General features: G+C 37.7%; 1 protein-coding gene across 2 annotated transcripts in view; it reads right to left on the reverse strand.

Annotated features, from left to right (window-relative positions):
* The window catches only part of TNS4 (tensin 4), a 31,431-nt gene extending 14,722 nt beyond the window's left edge, over positions 1–16,709 (reverse strand). The window contains exons 1-5 of one of the 2 annotated variants that reach the window (XM_087916894.1): positions 16,552–16,709; positions 11,094–11,681; positions 6,866–7,268; positions 4,210–4,634; positions 2,445–2,531 (exon numbers count right to left, since the gene is read on the reverse strand). In XM_087916894.1, the coding sequence (XP_087773020.1) occupies positions 2,445–2,531; positions 4,210–4,634; positions 6,866–7,268; positions 11,094–11,565 (1,387 nt within the window). In that variant the 5' untranslated portion in view covers positions 11,566–11,681; positions 16,552–16,709. The remainder of the gene's footprint in view (positions 1–2,444; positions 2,532–4,209; positions 4,635–6,865; positions 7,269–11,093; positions 11,682–16,551) is intronic. The other variant, XM_087916895.1, reaches the window with a different exon arrangement.
* Between the last annotated feature and the right edge of the window lie 3,417 nt (positions 16,710–20,126).

The raw sequence follows: 20,126 nt of genomic DNA on the forward strand, positions 1-20,126 counted from the left end.
AAGTTCTCCTTTTCAGAGACCCACAGGAATAAACCAGTTACATATAAAACCAGTAGAACCAGACCCATATCTGGGAAAATTTTCTTACCCAGGTACAGCCTGGTACTACTGCCTTTGCATATAGGGTCCATCTCACAAAATAAAGTTGTGGGAATTACTTGAAAGAACAAATTAAATGCCTTATTTATCATGAATATGTGCAATAAAAGCTTAAACAATAGCTGTGATAAAATAGTAGCTATATAGACAACATCTCTTAAAATGCCAGAGCATGGGAGTGTGATTGGATACCAGTCTTTATCAAGGAAGCTTTGCTTTACAAATAATAATGTAGATGACAAATTGTATAATTATTCTGAGCAGTGGTATCAATTCAATTTGAATGCAGCATATATGTATATGTAAGGCTGAAACTTACATCTTACTACAGAAATTAGTTGTCCCAAAGTTTGGAGTTTCAAAACATAAGGAAGTAGGTAAATAGGTAGACAGTAAATTGAGGCAGGGAAAAATAACTGAGAGACAATTCTACCAATTTTTTAATGCTCCAAGCATTCATTTGCGTTTCCAAAAGCTTTCATGCCCATAATGAGAAAGAGAGGGAAAGGATTAAATCACCCAAGAAGATAGGCTCAAGATCCAGGTGGATCTTGACAGACTAGAGCACTGGGCCTTTTCTAAAAAAATGAAATTCAATGTAGAGAAAAATAAAATCCTACACTTAGGCAAGAAAAACCAAAAGTACACATACAGACTGGGTGAAACTAGGCTTAATAGCAGTAACTATGAGAGGGGTCTTGGAGTCTTAGTGGACAACCAGCTAAATATGAGCCAGCAGTGTGCAGCAGAATCCAGAAAAGCTAATGCAATCCTAAATTGCATTAACAGAGGAATACAATCGAGATCAAGTGAGGTACTAATACCACTCTATAAAGCCTTAGTAAGACCACACCTAGAGTACTGCATCCAGTTTTGGTCACCACATTATAAAAAGATGTTGAGACTCTAGAAAAAGTACAGAAAAGAGCAACCAGGATGATTAGGGGACTGGAGGCTAAAACATACAACGAATGGTTTCAGGAACTGAGCTTGGCTAGTCTAGTAAAGAGAAGGACCAGAGGAGACATGATAGAGGTCTTCCAATATTTGAGGGGCTGTCACAGAGAGGAAGGGGTCAAGCTATTTTCTAAAACACCTGTAGGCCAGATAAGGAACAATGGATGGCAACTGAGAGATTTAACCTGGAAATAAGGAGAAACTTTCTGACAGTGAGAACAATCAACCAATGGAACACTTTGCCCTCGGAAGTTGTGGGAGTGCCATCACTTGAGACTTTCAAGAAGAGATTGGACTGCCATTTGTCAGAAATGGTGTAGGGTCTCCCGCTTGGGTGGGGGGTTGGACTAGATGACCTATAAGGTTCCTTCCAACTCTGATTATCTGTTATCCTTTATCCTTTTTGGCAAGTCGCCACTTCTTCAAAATGGACATGTAAATCAATATAAATCTGATATATTTTCCTTTCTGTATCTATATGGACTTGATTCAGGTTTTTTTTACAGACTTTAATAGATCAATTTAAAAACTATACTGCATTTTGTTAACAACTGATATGGAGCATTTGTACACAACTTTCCTAATGTAGTCTATTGGTAGCCCAAATACTTGAAGAAACTTCTTTTAAACACGCTTCTCTGAAATTATTTTTGTTGCATAACTCTTTCCTCACTATCTTTTTCACTTTGCCCATTAAGAAAATGGCTTGAAAAAGTATGAAAATAGAGGGAGAAAAAACACAGGGAAGCTGACTTCTATTGGTTTTTTTTTCTCCTGTAATTATAATTTTCTGCCTTGATGGATGTGCTCCTAGAAGGAAGATAAAGGTGTGGTTTAGGTATAGCAACAGATGCTGTTGCTGTACTTTAACCACACTTATGGGGAAAAGTAAAGTAAAAAGTTAGTTGTTGGATTTGAAGTTGTGGATTAAATGCCAAGGATCCCATCCCATGGGCCATCCCAGCAACACATCCCTGTGATGTTATCATTTAACAACACAGCCATGAAAGGACAGAATAATTATCCTTTTTTTGTTTCCCCCCAAAAGCATGTTTGTTAAGATATAAGACGCCTGTAGCGTTGTTCAGTCCAATATTGTAAAATGAAGCCTTTAACAGAGCTGCCAGCAACTTCTTTTTTTCTGAAATGGATCTTGGAAGTATTTCTAGCTTGCTTTCCAAGGGGAATAATATGTATTAAAAAGCTGTACAACACCATGAATCCATAAAAACTAATACAACTCCTTTCTGAGAGATATCAGCTCAGGCAGCGCATTCATGTAACAATCATATTTATCTCTGTGTCTGAATCAAGTCACATTCTTAGTCTTTTAGCTTTCTTGCCTTTCCGTCATTTTGTATATTGTTGCCTGCTGCTCTTTAGATTACCTTGGTCTCTTGTGATGCTGGGTTTGAACCAATATTTAGAGGTGTCCATCACAAACTTCATAGTTGTCTGGGCTTCTTTGGAATACCCTGCATTAAAAAAAAGTCATACATATATCTAAGTTTTAAAAAAAAAGGTTAAGGAAAAGTGATTAGAAAAATCAGAAATTTTCTTTTTTTTTCATCATAGAGGTTTTTTAAAAAATTTTGAGGGAGGTTTTATAAAATAAATGAAGGCAAGCCGGAGAGGAAAAAGAGATTATCCCGGTGTTGTCCATCCGTTTCAGATTACAAATACTGAAATGGATGGGTCACACTGATATAGTGGAAGAGATCCAAATTCCTTTCAAATTCCCAGTGATCCTAGGTTTATTGAAATCCAGACAGCAAGTTAGAAATGACTTAATTGAATTTCCTTTGATTTTCTTTTGCAATTAAGGCAATGGTATCTGGGAAAGGGGTTAAAAATAATCAAGATGCTTCAATGAATATATAATGAAAGCCACATTCTATGTTTACATACGTTGCATGTAATATTGCTTCCCTCACTTCATTATAACTTTCATTGTGAGAGAGTTTTTTGGGGGGACACCCTTTGTGAATGTTCAGAGGGTAATTATCACATCGGACTTTTATAAGGCTAGAAAAGTTATTTCTTTTGCATGGTGACAAAACTAATTTTAAAAGAGACTGCTTCGTTGTGATAGCTAAATACACAATTTTTATATTCAGGGACTCTAATGAATACCCAAACAGAATCTCCTCAAATCGCATGCCAGAATGTTAAATCAATGTTGCTGTTTTGGACCCAGCTGCTGGATTTTGTACCGGCCTCCTCTCCCTCAAAAGTAAACACTGTTTAATTAGATTTCCTAGCAAACATTCAAAACCCCAACATTACATGTCAGGATTTAATATTAACACAGTGACTACATGTTCTTAGAACATCTGGTTCTGTTAAGCAACAATATGCCATTCTAGATGAATTATTGATTGGATGTCCCTGATCAGCGACTTTGTTTTTCTGATAGTCCTACTTTTTGGAAAGAGGATGCAGATATAACCAGTCTGCAACTACTCCCTCCTCCTTGACTGAGGTGATATTGTTCAGAGGGTAGCAGAGAGAAGCATGTATGAAAATGAGAAAGCAAGGGAAGTCCATTTCTCATACTAGTATTCACCCCTAGCTTCCTTCTCAAACTGATTGTCAGATGGAAGATATAAGGAAAAAGGGTGTGCTGAAATGAATTTGCTTCCTCTTAATTTGTGCTTTTTCCATCACTAAGTTTCTAGAAATACTTCAAAAGGCTGACAGGCGAAGAAAAGGAAGGGCAGTGAATTAACAAATAGGGAAAATGTGGTCAATTTAGGAAACTTTACCAGGCTGATTGTACAGATGCTTTGCTTGGATAATATACAGATTGGCCTTATTCCCTGATTTTTGCATGAGCAGGCAGACTGCTGTTTTCAGTTTGGATTACTTCCTCTACTTCTTACAGCAGGGAAATTTTATTTCACACATCCTCTAGATTGGTACTTTTTAGATGTGTGGACCTCAGCTTCCCGAATTCTTACCAACATCCATGTCAGCTGGGGAAGGAATTGCAATTCTGATTGTGTGAACCACATATTACATGACCTGGGGAAGGTCGTTTTTTTTGCAAAAAGTTGTATGCCTTCCCAATTTTTAAAATAAAGGATTCTTTTGCAGCCCAATTGGAAATAAAGAAAGATGTGAACTTTCAGTCCTAGAGATGGAACAACTTACCTTCCAGAGATGAAGTGGAGAAACTTGAATTGTCAGAATAGGAATTGTTTAAATCATTAACTCCTGAAAAACTGCTGGAATTGGTCCTGGGCATCTTATCTTTGAAGGAACTGGAGTGGCCCCTGGAAAGCTTAATAGCTGTCTCATTCTCTTCTGGGAGACCATTGATGAGCACTATAGGGATTGGGAGTGGGGGATTTGTAACAGATAAAAGAGAGTGGGTGTAGGTTCCGGTTTGTCCCTTCTGGTATGGCTGAGTTAGAGAAGAATTCTCTTTCTGGGAGCATGTGGCTCTGTGGTAGGAAGAACCAGAGCTATTGGATGGAGCATAACATCCTGTCAGGGATTCAACAGAGGAAGGGCTCCCTATTGACCTGGTTAGAGGTGTGTCAGGTTCATGGTTGGACAATGATTGGCTGCTGCTGCTGCAACAGAGGGAAGAAAACATAGAAAAGTTAGAAAGGACTAGGGTTCTACTACTGTTACTTCTAAATATCCATATGGGAGCAAATCATGCATGCTAGGTACACAAGAGTTTAGAACTCTCTAATGTTGTATGCCTTCCCAATTTAAAGTTTGGCTTTAAAAGAAGAATTGAAACTCATCTAGATAAAACCACTGTTCCAGTGGTGGGATTCAAATTTTTTTACTACCGGTTCTGTGCGGGTGGCAGGGGAAAGATACTGTAAAATCTCCAGTCAGAGGTGGTATTTGCCGGTTCTTCGAACTACTCAACATTTCCGCTACTGGTTCTCCAGAACTAGTCAGAACCTGCTGAATACCACCTCTGCGCTGTTCTATCTGCCCACAACCAGCTAATTAGTGATTTGTTTGTTTGTTTGTTTTTAAAAAACACCCATCTTTTCAAAATTCTAAATGGAAACAAGTGGAGCTGGATGATATTTATTCGGGGAGGGCACATTTTGATGATATTCCTCAACTAATGGGGCATCATCAGTCAATCAGAATCAATCAGAATAGAGCTGGAAGGGACATTGTAGGTCTTCTAGTCCAGCCCCTTTGCTCAAGGACGAGAATATATCAAGAAAATATTTAGTTTTGTTCTGTATTGTTCCTGAATGTGAGAAACCAAATAATAGCCTGAAGTTATAGGAAGGCAGATTCCACTTGGATGTTAGGAAAGAAACTCAAACAGTTGAAGTGTTTGGCTGCAGAAATAAATTCCTAGAGAAGTGGATATGCTCACTAAATCTATAGGGAATTCTTTTATTTGAATTCCTGCATTGAATCCAGTGTGGAAAGTCAAATTCGTGTTTCTGATTTACTTCCTGGGACCTTTTTTAAAGACTCTGCTGTAACAGACACTATGGATTTCTGTGAAGACTAAATAACACTGTACAGGAGAATGTGTTCAATAGCAAATGAGTCTCTAAGCACTCTTTTGTCCTGGGGTGAGGAAAAACAGTGGATTTGTTTAGGTGGGCATTGATTTGTCTCCTTGCATTTCCTAACCTTGATTTTACAAAAGCGATTATTAGTTATTTTGACATAGTGAGGGATGCAGAGGAGTTAAATATCTGCCTATGCCCGAAGAAAATAACATAGCAGCTACCTTGAAATGCACTTTCCCTTACCAAACAAGTATGTAAGCAAAACCTACTTTCTCCTGTCACTTCTCCTGTCATTTCCCAGTCATCTTTTCCAGCCACCATCTTTAAATGTGCACAATTGCTGCTGGATTAGAGGTAGTGTGACCAGGCCACAGTGTCTTTTGAGGGCAATGTTCTGTTCTGACTGGGTTTTTCATCACTGTCTGCTAACATTTTCTCCTGCCATTATTGCTATACATTTTTTTCTCCTCCTTTCACCTTCCTGCCTGATAGAGATTGGACAACCATTTGTCTGAAATGATATAGGGTTTCCTCCCTGGGCAGAGAATTGAACTGGAAGACTTCCAAGGTCCCTTCTAACTCTGTTATTCTGTTCTTTTTTTTTTTTAATTTATTTGATGTATCAATCACTTACAAGATAATAGGTATAAGGATAAACATAGTTATGAATACATGAAATGGATAAAAATAAAAAAGAAACAATAGGACAGGGACAGTAGGCACGTTGGTGCGCTTATGCACGCCCCCTACAGACCTCTTAGGAAAGGGGTGAGGTCAATAGTAGAAAGTCTAAGGTTAAAGTTTTTGGGTTTGGGAAAGAAACCACAGAGTCAGGTAGAGTATTCCAGACATTGACGACTCTGTTGCTGAAGTTGTATTTCCTGCAATCAAGTCTGGTGTGATTAACCTTGAGTTTGTATCTATTGCTTGCTCTTGCATTGTTATGATTGAAGCTGAAGCATTCATTGACATATAGGACATTGCAATATATGATTTTATATACTATACTTAGATCGGACAAAAGGCGGCGTAGTTCTAGGTTTTCTAGGTCTAGAAGTTTGAGTCTGGTGGCATAAGATATTCTGCAACGAGTAGAGGAGTGTAGAACTCTTTTTGTGAAATATTTCTGGACTTTCTCAACTGTGTTAATATCAGATACATAATGTGGGTTCCAGACTGATGAGCTGTATTTGAGTATTGGTCTTGTAAACCAGCACTGCAAAGTAGTTCAGGCAATGATATTCAACTACAGAGAAATGTGAAGCAATCACACAGGATAATCCCTTTTTTAAGAGTGCATTTACCTTCCAAAAATGTAACTGGTGTCTGATCCAGGACTTGTTGAAAGCACTGATGCCTCACTGCATCTCTGTGCCATTCTCCTGAGCTGCAGAATGCCCGGAGAGGAAGCTAGAGAAGAATTTGAACCATAGGATGCAAAGTTCTTCTGATCTCGTTGTGGAATGGAGATACTCTCTGATACTTGGATGCAAGTTGGTGACTGCCTTCCTGTAGGGGAGAAATGCTGTACATTTCCAGAAATATTACCAACAGCATCACAGTTATAGCCAAGGTTGCCTCCAAGTGGAAATAAATGACCCCGTTTTGGAGAAGACACAGAAAATGGAGTGCTGGAAGGACTCCTTGAGCTCTGCCAAGACTCTTGATACTTGGTTTTGCCTGGTGACATTTCAATATATTTTATGTCTGGTAAAAACAAGAAGAGAAAATAAGACAAACTGCAAGAGCCACAAAATCAATTAGAATCATTTAGGTTCAACAGTTCTAAATCATTTTTATGCTTCTCCATAGACAATATGTAAACTTCTTCACTATATTTACAAAGCAACAGATATATAAAAGCAGATTTTAAATACTAGTACTTAATGTATGTCAATACCTTATCACCAGCAGCATATGGGTGGGGAGGGATAATCAAAATTAACAAATGAACTAACATGATAGAAACCTTGGGAAAGTATGCCCTTCATATGATGAATATAAGAGTGATGAGAGATTTTACTTGTGGAATTAATGAAAAGTCCTGTGTGAAAAAGAATGCTAGAAATCTTAGTGTCCAAGAAAAAAAAAAGGATATTAGGAGAGAAGTATCAGGGCCTAATGGGGTACTGGAGAGGATGTGAAAAGTAGAGGACAGTGGTGGTAGGACCACTCAGAGCTGTGACTCCTAAGTTGGGAGAGTGGCTCCAACAGATCCCAGGAAAAATATCAGAGCTTTCTGTACAGAAGATGGGAGAAAACAGCTAAGATATTGTGCTGAACCTTCAAGTTTGCAGGCCTCTGGTAGAGGGCTTGAGATTGAAGAAGATGCATACCACCCATTGTATTATATTGTATTGAATTGCATTAGTTTACATTAATATACTGCTATGCTATGCTATTCTATGCTATACTGTGCTAATCATATCATAACAGTAATATATGTGTACAATATATACAGGAGCCTCTGTGGCGCAGTGGTTAGAGTGCAGTACTGCAAGCTACTTCTGCAGCCAGCTGCCTATAGTTTGGCAGTTCAAATCCCACCAGGCTCAAGGTTGACTCAACCTTCCACCCTTCTGAGGTGGGTAAAATGGGGACCCAAACTGTTGGGAGTAATATGCTGACTCTGTAAACCGCTTAGAGAGGGCTGTAAAGCACTATAAAGCAGTATATAAGTCTAAGTGCTATTGCTATATGGTGGGATTAAAAATCAAATAATAAATAAATGTTCTGCATTTTAGTTATCATCCTCCATGACCATACTTGCTGGGACTGTGAGAATGGCAGTGGCAGTGGCAGTAGTTTCAAAGCAGTTGAGGGATACTGGGTTGTCTACTGAAGGCAGACCAAGAAAGAAGGGAGTTCTAACCTTACAGAGATTTTGGACTATACACATTATCATTGAGAGCTGGCAGACTGACTGGCAGAGATTAATGGTCCAGCTCCATCATAACTGCTGGTACAGAGATCAGCCTTCCATAGCTTGACTATGGAACATGGTAGAAATATGGCTAAGAATTCTGGGAGTTTTAAAACCCTATTACCATTTCTATTACAACATCTACTTTCAAGTTAGTGTATAACCTGTCTTTTCCCCAAAGAACAATCATTAGTGCGGGAACAAAGCTGGAACATGCAGATACAGCATTTGTCTGATACATTGTGAGACAATCTTATATATGCTCATGATTGGTCATTCATTCCAGCACAAGTATACTGGAGATATTTATCTAGATCAGGGGTGTCAAACTCACAGCCTGCAGGCCAGATGCGTCATGTGCTGGCCCTGCCCTCACCTGGTTTAGTAAAGAGGAAAAAAGTCCCGATATGTCATGTGACACCACCCTGACGACACGAGTTTGACGCCACTGATCTAGGTGGATAAACACCATTTTCAAGATCTTTTTTTCCAGGTGCAGATAACCTTCTAGCCAGACCTGGAAGTCAAAGAGCCCTCCCAACAATGTGCTTTGTAGAGTCATCCAAGCAAGCTTAATGTCAATGAGTCCATTACTTGTTGGCACCTGTATAAAAGGGTGGGGATGCAAGCTTCAGTTGTTCTCCTTTCCTGCCTGTTCTAACAGCAAATGAGAAACATCTGGTTACTTCCAAAGAACATATTAGATACAAGTTTAAGGAGACTGCACAAGGCCTTCTCCTTGCACAGTTTTGACTCCAATCAAGCAGTGATCTCATATTGACCTTTACCAATATGTGTTATACAATTAGTAAATATGCATTCAAATGTTTTTCTAACCTGGAACTGCATTTCAAAGCAAAAAGGTGAGTTTATATTACTTCTAATGCTGCCAGTACTTTCCCTAGCATTTGGTTTTAGAAAAGATTCGACATAAATTTGTAAAAATCATTTAAAGATTTTTCATTTAAATTTGATATTGCAAGAAAACCACTCTAGACACATTTAGATTTTAAAATATGTAATATAACTAGATGTATATAATACACATATAAGAAACTTTTATATGGATATGATTTTTGAAGAAAGAATACAAAGAAAAATAAGAGATACGTAGCTTTCCTAATGGATTGCTCTTATGCGCCAATGTGGGTTTTACACATTTTGATCTACAAAGAGACGTCATTGATTTTGTTTTCAAGGGACAAATGACCTGTAATTCAATTAGAACACATGAACACATCATCCCTTTCCTTTCCTGTCTTACTTAGCACCCACATTAAAAAAGGATAATAGCTCAACAGTAGATCACATTATGTATATGCAAAGGTTAATCCCTAACAGCTGCAGTTTGAAGTGGCAAAAGTTGCTGTCAGAAATCTGCTTAACTGCTATGACTCTATGTGAATACTGACCGAGAAGGATCAATAATTCAGTTTGGAATCAGGCAGCTTTAAAACATATTGATTTCAAAAACCTTCAAAGACATATCAGTCAAACTTGATCTTGATCTGTTTCATATATTAGGCAGGATTCTCAAGAACAGAGTCCTAAGTTGAACATATAAACGTGTTTCATCTTTTATAAATAGTATGTACGTATATTGCCCAAAGCACTTATAAAGAAGTGGCTGTGTCCGTGATATTTTTTAGGTAATCACTGCATATATTTGCAGTGCAAGCCAATTTAGCTGTTTAGCTGCACACCCTAGCAAATGATGTCATCTGCAGGCATTCTGCATTCCCAAAACTATGCCAAAGTACAAACTCTAACATGGCACTATGAGTCATGCTTATTTTCCTACCTTGCCTTAAGGATTTGGCTACTGGTCGGGATAGATAGGCTGAAAATGACTACTTGGTCTGTTCAACTGGAATGAGAATTGTAGTCATGCAGCTTGGATTCCAGCACTGGAAACTAATTTTGCTTAGTGAAAGCAGATGAAGAAACTTTATTATTACTGTTACAGAAAAATTGATGATGGGCATTGTGTATCTGGACAAAAGCTAGATCTTTTGTCTTATCTGAAGTATTTTTATAAACAACTTAAGGCAAATAATATCCAGACAGTTTTGTGGCAGCTGATGGATTAAAAGATTGCCAGCATATGACTGAACAGTCATTCTATGTCTCATTAAATGAGGGTAGCAGAGTTTGAGTCCTTCATACATAGTCCTTGGTAGAATGACAACTTTTACTACATGATCTTTTTTTACTACATGATATTAGCTGTAGAATTCAATGGATTGCCAAAGCAACAAAGTCTCAATTTGTAACCCCCCCTTCACCTATCTGCCATAATTTTCCTTTTCAGACAAAATCCATTAAGTGTGAAAAAACATATATGCTTTGATGTGTTTTTATTAGTTGCATCTAAGAGTCTCCAGGATCATCCATTTTTAATGCAAGAAATTGCACATTCATTGCAGTGGCTTCCACTTTCTACTGGTCTTGATTGTTCATATAAATTTTCAGGGCTTAAAAGGAAGTGGTGCAGCTTTCTGAATTCTCTGCACTCATTTTCAACTCTATAAGCCTAAAATATCTAAACAGTGGGAAAAGGAATTATTTTTAGAGTGATCTCTTATGGTTTGAAGGATTCCATATCTTACCTGATGTATCAGGTTCATGCTTTGCTACTGTACTGGTGTTGCTTTGGGGGACAGTTTGGAGGAGACTGTCTGCCTGGGTCGGCTGTTGGAGTGGCTTGAAAGTTGGGTCAATTTCCAAGATCAAGCGGTTCAAGTTCTCAATAGATATATCCAAAGTAGGAGAGGCTGGATAGCTGTCTTCATTTGGACCTGTTGGTTCTTCCTGCTGATATTTGTCCTCACAAAGTTGAGAGGGCATAGGTGTGACTATTACAGTAGATTTAACAGATTTATTAGTTGGTGAACTTCCTTGGGTTTGAGCCAACAAATTCTTCCTGTCCCAGCCTTCCACTGTATAATAAAAACACTGCATTGGCAATGTGTGACAGGACAAACCATCATTTGGGTGCTGCAAACAGGTATGCTCTTCTTTGGGTGAAATGCACACTGTCTGCCCAACCCGTACCACATGATTTGGGATGACTTTTGACATCCTGAAGGTATTAAGTCTTCCTGACTCTACGTTGTGCTTGATTCCAATTTTGCCAATACCTGTAAACTTTAGTTGGGTCCTGATTCATTTATCAAAACGTCCCCTGTGCATAGGACCTTAAAAGAGACAGAAAGAAGTACATTTTAATCTCAGAGAAGGGAGGAGGGAGAGGGAAAGAAAATAGTTCACAAATACATTCTAAGAATAGGAATTATTTGCACCAATGCATTTTCTGCCAAAATGGATTTGAAGAATTACTTTTAATTAATGCTACAGGGAGGAAAGTGTTAAAGTTATCATATTTCCTCCCCTTAAGTTTTGGGAATTTAAGATTCCATTATGTGTCTGCTATTTGACTTTTTAAAATTGCATATTATCTCTTTGTTAAGAGTTTTAAAGGAAGGATCTCTCACTGTTTTTGCAATATTATATTAAATAGGAGAATGTTAAAACAGAAGTTATACAGACTGAAAGGAAAAGTCAACAAAAGGAAAAATCATAGTGTTCTGAGATGACTGCCAGGACTGTTATCCATACCAAGGTTGTGGTGGGAACATTCTTGCTTAAGGAGCCATCTTTGGACTCAAGTCTATTTCAACTGTTTCCATATTCAATTTTTAGTCAAGCAGGTAGGGAGGGAAGTGTATCGAAGTTGCAGGAGATCTTAGGCAAAATTATTTACCCTGATGCTTTGTAGTCTGGTTTCAGATCCAAAATAAGCACAGAAATGGCCTGTAAAGTGAGGCTCAACCCAGATAAAAGAGAGAGATACCGTTTGTGGATGATACCAGCTGAGTTCCAGAGAGGCCTGCAATTTCCTGAAAGCAGCAAGTTTACAGTTTCAAAAGTGGTCCTAGATTCTCCATTATCACTCAGATGGTGTTGGTGGAACCATGTGCCTTTTATCATCTTTGGCTGATTTACTATTTGTGACATTATGTGGAGAGAAGCAGACTTACAACGTTTATGCTCTGGTATCTTCCCAGCTGATTTTTGCAAAGTGCTCTTCATGGAGCTGCTTTTGAAAATAGTTTGTTAGTTTAGAATGATTGTGACTGATTAAAATAAACATATTATACTAATTTTTTTATTTATTCAGTTTAGTCCAGGATACCCGAAGAAGCGCCTTCTCCTAAATGTTCTACCTGGATCTTAAGATCATCTACTTAAATCCTCTCCAAGTCCTTGCACCTGGAGATGAGGTGGGCTTTATAAAGGGTTGAGCTTTTCTGTGGTGGCAACTGTCTAGAAAATTCCCTTCTCAAAGATGTCAACTAGCATCATTTTAACACTAGGGGAATGACTTCCTATTTCCCCAAGCCTCTAAAATAACTTTTAATTGCATTTTAGTGTAGGTTGTTTTAGATTTTGAATGACCACCATGCAACTGTTCCATGAACTTAGTTCAGAATATTTAAGTCATGAATACGTGCAGCAGGAAAGGATTGTCACAGCAAAATTAGCAGTAAATGAACCTGAACTCCAGTAAGACAAAATTGTGATTGACTCTGGGAACTGGTATGCAATTCAACAGATAAATCTGTTCATTATGGAGTTACAATTCCTTTTATGGAACAGAATTGCTTGTCAAAGAATCTCCTGGATCCAGAGTCCAGATCCAGTGGACAGTCACATACTTTCAAAAGTAAGAGAGCTTTTTAGGAGTTTTCAGATTTCTGTACCTGAAAAACAGAAACTTCACTCTAGGAACTCAAGCCCTGTTATTTTTAGGATAGATCTATGGAAATAGACTCTTCATAAGGTGACACTTCAAGATACCCCGGAAACTGCAGTCAGCTAAGAACACTGCATTGCATGTGATAAGTACTGCTTCTTTGGGGTCTTCCATTACCCCTGTATTGAAACAGCTCCCTTTATAATTGATTGCCTCCCAATCCTATTCAGGATGCTCACACTGTATAAACTGTTATATGGCTTAGGTCCAAGTTATTAAGGGGATTGTCTGTCCCTCTACAGTCCTCTCCCTGCTGTTAGGAGAGGCATCTCATTGCTTGCAAGTCCTGCCATGGATCCACTGATCATTAATGAGGCATTTTATTCTATTTTACTTTATTCATATCGAGGCCAGTATTATGAAACAAACCACTATTGGGATTCTGTCTTAAGTGTATACATAAGAGAAGTTACAAAGTTTAGGAAGACTTTTTTTAAATTCTCAAAATAAGATAGCTGCTCAAAATTTATTTATTTGGGCTTTTAAATGTTGCTGTTTTATGTTTTTTATATTGCTTTTGTTTTATAGTTATTGCATCTATGTATGTTCCTAAGAGAAATGGAAATAAAGAAAAAAGCAGCTGTTTTCCTTTATTATAGACAAAAAAAAATTCTGTTAATTATTATATCATGACTTCATGGGAGAATTATCTATAGTCAATAGAATTGCTGTATTGCAAAGACATTAGGTTACATTTATAATCAAAACCCAAGGAAATCCCAAAGGGCAAGAGTTAGGGGCCAGAGGAATTAAGACAGGCCTTGATGGATAGATCAAAATTTAAACATTAAACCTCATAGATTGTATAATAGCTTGTAAGCAAATAGTAGATGTGGAAAGTTTATAAAATAATACTCATAGAAGGAAAAAATATTTTTAGAAGTGCAGAAGCAGCACAGAAAACATAAAGCTGATTCATCAATATACAAAGATAGGATATATCAATATACAAAGACAGAAGCACAATCGGTCACAACTACCCTATATCAATTTCCTACCCTGATCAATTTCCCTGATCAATTTCACAGTATGCATTATTGCTTTACCGCTTTGCCCCCTTGAGCTTTGCAATATCTTCATTATAATGTAAGAGAAATCTAATGATGATATTTAGATTTTTTTAAAAAATAGATACTTAGGCATGTTCTTCAGGAGCAGATGAATTAGTGATGGTTTGGGTATAGTTCCTCCATAGTGGAGAAGCTTTTGATAGACATGTTGTGACTGGCAGTAGTTGACTAACTACTTTGAAGGCTGATGACTGAGGTAAATGTAAAATTTTGAGAAATACACAGAACATGATGTCCCAGGAATTATATAACAGTTGGCCAAGAACAGATAATTCCTTTTTGTTCTCTTCCTCTGAAAAGCTAACCTGTACATTTTCAGGGCCGTCCATAATCCTCATGCCTTTTTACATACGTAGTGCTAAACAGACAAGAGTTGAGGTGAGGGTGGGAGAGGGCCAAACTTTTAAACTTGCTCCTTTCCAATTTATTCCTTTTTCCTCCATCCCCTCCTACCAGCCCCTCAAAAATTGATCATCTGCCTTATATAGAGAGTTGCATGCAATAGCTTGCTACGGACTGTACTGTCTGAGAATTTTGATCAGATCCTGGCAATAGAATAGAGGTGGCAGCTTTTAACTGTCCTTGGCTGTTCTTGAAAAAGCTAAGGAGGTCTGGAAAAATTAAGCAGGTCTGGATTTGGTTTGCATTTAGACAGGAGATCACCCCAAGGCTCTAGGCTAGACTGGGAAGTAAAAAAAAAAAATCCAGAAGACTGAATGGGAGCCAAAAACACTGTATTGATCTGTCCAGGAGTCAGGCTTGATTCTGGAAGGAGACTACATTTATTAGTCTACGTGTTATAAATTCCATGTTAATGTTTTTATATGCAAGGCAGAGGTGGTATTCAGCAGTTCTGGAGAATTGGTACTGGAAATTTTGAGTAGTTCGGAGAACCAGTAAATACCACTCTGCACTTCAATTTCAAGAGAAAAGGGAAAAATAGAACTACCAATACAAATTTCCTTAAATGGTCCATCCAGATGTAGTATCTCCTGGTCCATATGTTAATGTATTTGGAAAACCACCTGGTTTGAAAGGATTGCACTAGAATTAAAACCTGAACAAATGTTCACCTCAATTGAATTGTATGTTAAATAGAAACAGGTACACACATAGAGAAACTTTGCTTAGTATCATCAAAAGTTTGTATTAATTCTGCCCACTAACTAGTCTTCTGCTGTTGATGCATGATGAAGGAAAAGGAGGGAAGGTATGACCATTCGTTGATCAGTATACATTCACCAATGGCTTTGCAGAGCATAATTTTACCACTTTTTAAACTGATATTTTAATTGGTGCTAAAATATTTTGAAGTTATGATTAAAGAAAAAATCATACACCACTATAACAAATTGGAATGATTATATTCTACTGGTAAAATGCTCTAAACCTCAATTTCTACCTTTGCTAGTTTAGTAAGGGAATCAGTGAGTATATGGTAAAATCAAAATGGGCAAGTGATATCATCTAAGACTTTATGTCATCCTGTGAAAGTACAAATTACACAATAGGCTTGACAACATAAAGTACCACTAATGGCTTTACAATACTACAATGAAGGCTGGATGATACTACAAATTGCTAGAGCAGAAACACTGACACTCATTAAATGTCTTATGTTAAGGGAATCCATGTTACAAGACATTAAGATTCCACTTGTCCTCTACGCACATTCAACATACACATTGAAACTTGCTTCACTTTTTAATGCATATGAATCAGTATTATCCAAATGTTTTACAAGTACTGTCTGAAAAAAAATGACACTTCTGACCCAGGTAAATGGCACCTGCATGTTCAAGAAATGTCTAGGTCTAGTAAATATAAAAGCAATTTTTATATACTGCTTTTGTACAATATAGAATTAATGCTGGATCTTCTTCAAGGAGAAACATTCAGCTAAGATTTATTTTAGTGTGCTTTTTAAATCTCTGAATTCAAAACATCCCTCATAAAGAAAATGTGTCATATGTTTTCCCCTACTGAACAACAAAAGCTAATACTTTAAATAAGGGATATTGCAGATTACAATTCATTTAACTTGATTTTATATCATTACTAGACAGAAATGGTATACTATCTGTTAAATGCAGAAGTGAAATGTGACAAGCCACGATGAAGAACAGGAGAAAGCAGATTGCAAGCAGAAAGAAAAGAAAAAGAAAATAATTTCTCCATTACCTAAACTCCGTGGCTGCTGTTTTCTCTGTTGCCCTCAGCCTCCAACGTGTGGCAAAAAGAAAGTGTGAACAAATCTCAGTGCCTTGAGGGTGCTATTCCTTTAATGGTAGCCCTGTCCCGCCTATGCCAGGTGAAATCATGGCAACCACACCTGGATTTTTGTTAGGTGTGTCTCTAGGCTTATATCCAGGAGTGATGGAAAAACTGAAAGTGTTGATTATGGACCTGGCTATTAGCCAGGCAGATTCTGTCCTTCGTAGCTCATACCTTAAGCAGGCAGGAAAACATAAATCTTTTCACACAAAGAAAAATTAACCAAGAGCAATAGAGCAGTGAATCTGAACAGTTGAAAGAAGAGTGAGAATCTTATCTGGATTTCTGATGAAGGAAGGAGGAAAGAAAACAATTTTCTGTTCAGTTCCCTGACTGGCATAAATTTCTCCTTAGCATGTATAGAGTGTCCTTTGTTTATTATAACAGGCTTAGCATTTTTAGAAGACTGAATGCAACAATAAAACAGTGTGTTACCTTCTACTTTTCATACTCCTCCCCCAGTATGCTATACATCATATATCATTCTTCAACATAATGTGCTCAGAACTAAAACCAGCATGACAATAAAGTGAAACAACCTATTCATAATTGTAATTACAACTATAAAAATAAAATAACACACTAGAGTGTTTATAATTTCAGAAAATTATACTGAAAACAAATACTGTGTTTGCAGGCTATCCATGAATTATAATCACTTGTTTACTGACCATTTGAAGTTACAATGGCAATTTAAAAAGTGACTTATAACTGTTTTTCACACTTATGACCCTTACAGCATTCCCATAGTTAGGTGATCAAATTCAGGTATTTGGTGACTGGCATGTGTTTATGATGGTTGTATGTCCCAGGATCATGTGATCAACCTTTTGACAATCAATAAGGAAGCCAGATTCACTTAACAACTACGTTAGTAATTTAACAACTGCTCGAAGTACAGGAAAAAGAGGCTGTTGAATTATTGGGGGTGGGAATGTTGCCATCACTTTGTATATGTGATTTACAGACTCATTTTCTCAGATTCAGAATTCTTTTGTTGCTACCACTTGATTTCCAGTAAAAGATATATTTTCTCTAATTAATGGAGTCTAAGTATTTTTTTTCTTGGATTTTGAATGGAGCACCATCTGACATTATTCTGAATTCAACCTCCTTCTTTTTCTGGGCTCTGTTAACCTGGAGGCATTTTCTAGAAGGGCCAAAACACTCTTTTGACGTGTGGACAGATCATAAAAATTTGGAAGCTTTAAAAATGCCTCGGAAACTGTCTCCCAAGCAAGTTCGCTGGGCACAGGACTTCCCCGGGGGGAAGAACTTCATGGTGGATGCTTTATCTAGATTACCTCAATATAATAGTGCCCGCCCAGAAGTGGTTCAGCCTATTGTCCCCACTGAACAATTGGTGGCTCCAGTGGTTACCAGAGCCCAGAAAAAGAAGGAAGTTGAATTATCAAATGATTTATCTTCCCAATTAAAAGAAGCTCTGAAACTTGATGATTGGTTCTTGGCTCACTCAAATAACTGTACAGTATAGATAGATTGTATAGTATAGATAGATTGGCATGGGTGGGGGCCAAATTATATGTTCCAGAAAAGTTGAGAAACCAAATATTACAACAAGCTCATGATTCTAAAGTTGCTGGACATTTTGGATTTGTGAAAACCTTACACTTGGTTAAAAGGCAATATTGGTGGCCTACCTTGAAAAAAGACATAGAGGCTTATGTGGCTAGTTGTCCTATCTGTGCCTCAGCCAAACAGTCACCTGGTAAACCAGTGGGCTTGCTACAAAATGTGGCTAGGTCAACTGCCCCATGGAAAGAAATTTCTATGCATTTTACAGTGGAATTACCTGAAAGTGGGGGAAATACAGTTATTTGGGTAGTAATAGGTATACTTCATACCGTGTGCAAAGATTCCATTTGCGAAAAACTTGGCTAAACTGTTTATTTTACATATCTACGGGTTACATGGTGTTCCTGAATGCATAATCTCAGATAGGGGTGTCCAGTTTACCTCAAACTTTTGGAAGGAGTTCCTGAAGTTATTGGGCTCCGCCCAAGGCTTAAGCTCTGCCCACCACCCACAAACCAATGGGGCTTCTGAGAGAACTAACTCTGTATTGGAACAGTATCTTAGATGTTATATAAATTATCAGCAAGATGATTGGGCTAACCTATTGCCATTCACTGAGGTGGCGTATAACAATTCGGTACATAGTTAGTACTGGGTTTACTCCATTTAAAGTGGCTTCAGGACAAGCCTTTGTACCTATACCTGAGCTTCCACAGGAGAAACCTAACATTTAGTCACTGAATGAGTGGATAACCCAACTCCAGCTTACCTGGCCCGTTACCCGTAAAGCATTAGATGATGCTCATCAAGCTCATTAAAAAATTGCAGATAAAGGACAACAAAAACCACATCAAGTGGGTGACAAAGTCTTCCTATCTACCAGATATTTGCAGATTTCTCAAAAGTCAAAAAAGCTTGGACCTAAGTATGTTGGACCTTTTCCAACTGAATGAACTGTGAATCTTCTTTACAACTACAATTACTGAAACCCCTCTGATGAATCCACCCTGTCTTCCATGTTAGTTTGTTAAAACCTGAACATACATCTGATCTGAGACTGGCTCAGGTCGATCCCCCTGTGCCTTTGCTAATTGAAGGTGAGCAACATTTTGAAGTTAAAGAAATCTTGGATTCTAGGAAACAAAGAGGTCGACTCCAATATTTAGTTGTTTGGAAACATTTTCCTCCTTCTCATTCTGAATGGGTGAATGAGAAGGATGTTCAAGCTCCTAAGCTTGTCAAGGCATTTCATATGAAATATCCTGATAAACCCTGAACTTTAGTATTATGATGTTATATGTATATTATTCTTTTATCTTTTATTCTTTCTCTTTTTTAGCACTAACACCTCTTTTTCAGGGGGGCTGAATGTCAGCAAGATTTTCTTCCTTTGCTTTGCATCTTTCGGCTGTCATAAGTAACGGGGGGAGGAAGGGGGACATGATTATGAGAAGCGAGCTGGAAGTTTTCCAAAACAGAACTGTATAAGTTGTGGGGGGGAGTTTCTTGCTTAGGCTTCTATCCTATGCGATGCACAACTCTTTATCAAAATATGCCAAGGTCAATGGACAGAGGCCTCAACACCACCTGGAGATGCCCACATGATGCTATACACAACTTTTAATTGGAAGAGCCAATTGAACTATTGGGGGTGAGAATGTTGCCATCACTTTGTATATGTGATTTATGTGCTCATTTTCTCAGATTCAGAATTCTTTTGTTGCTACCACTTGATTTCCAGTAAAAGATATCTTTTCTCTAATTAATGGAGTCTAAGTATTTCTTTCTTGGATTTTGAATGGAGCACCATCTGACAGGGGCTCTTCTGACATCAGTGCTATAATACAAACATTATGACAAAAAACTCCTTGAATAGCTACTCTCTAATATATATGAATGATGGGACAATTTCACAAGTGCAAATTATATTAGTATTTCTGCTATCT

This window comes from Pseudonaja textilis, chromosome Z (assembly GCF_049901715.1).
Source record: "Pseudonaja textilis isolate UNSWEBS1 chromosome Z, rPseTex1.2, whole genome shotgun sequence".
In the NCBI taxonomy this organism is placed as follows: Eukaryota; Metazoa; Chordata; class Lepidosauria; order Squamata; family Elapidae; genus Pseudonaja; species Pseudonaja textilis.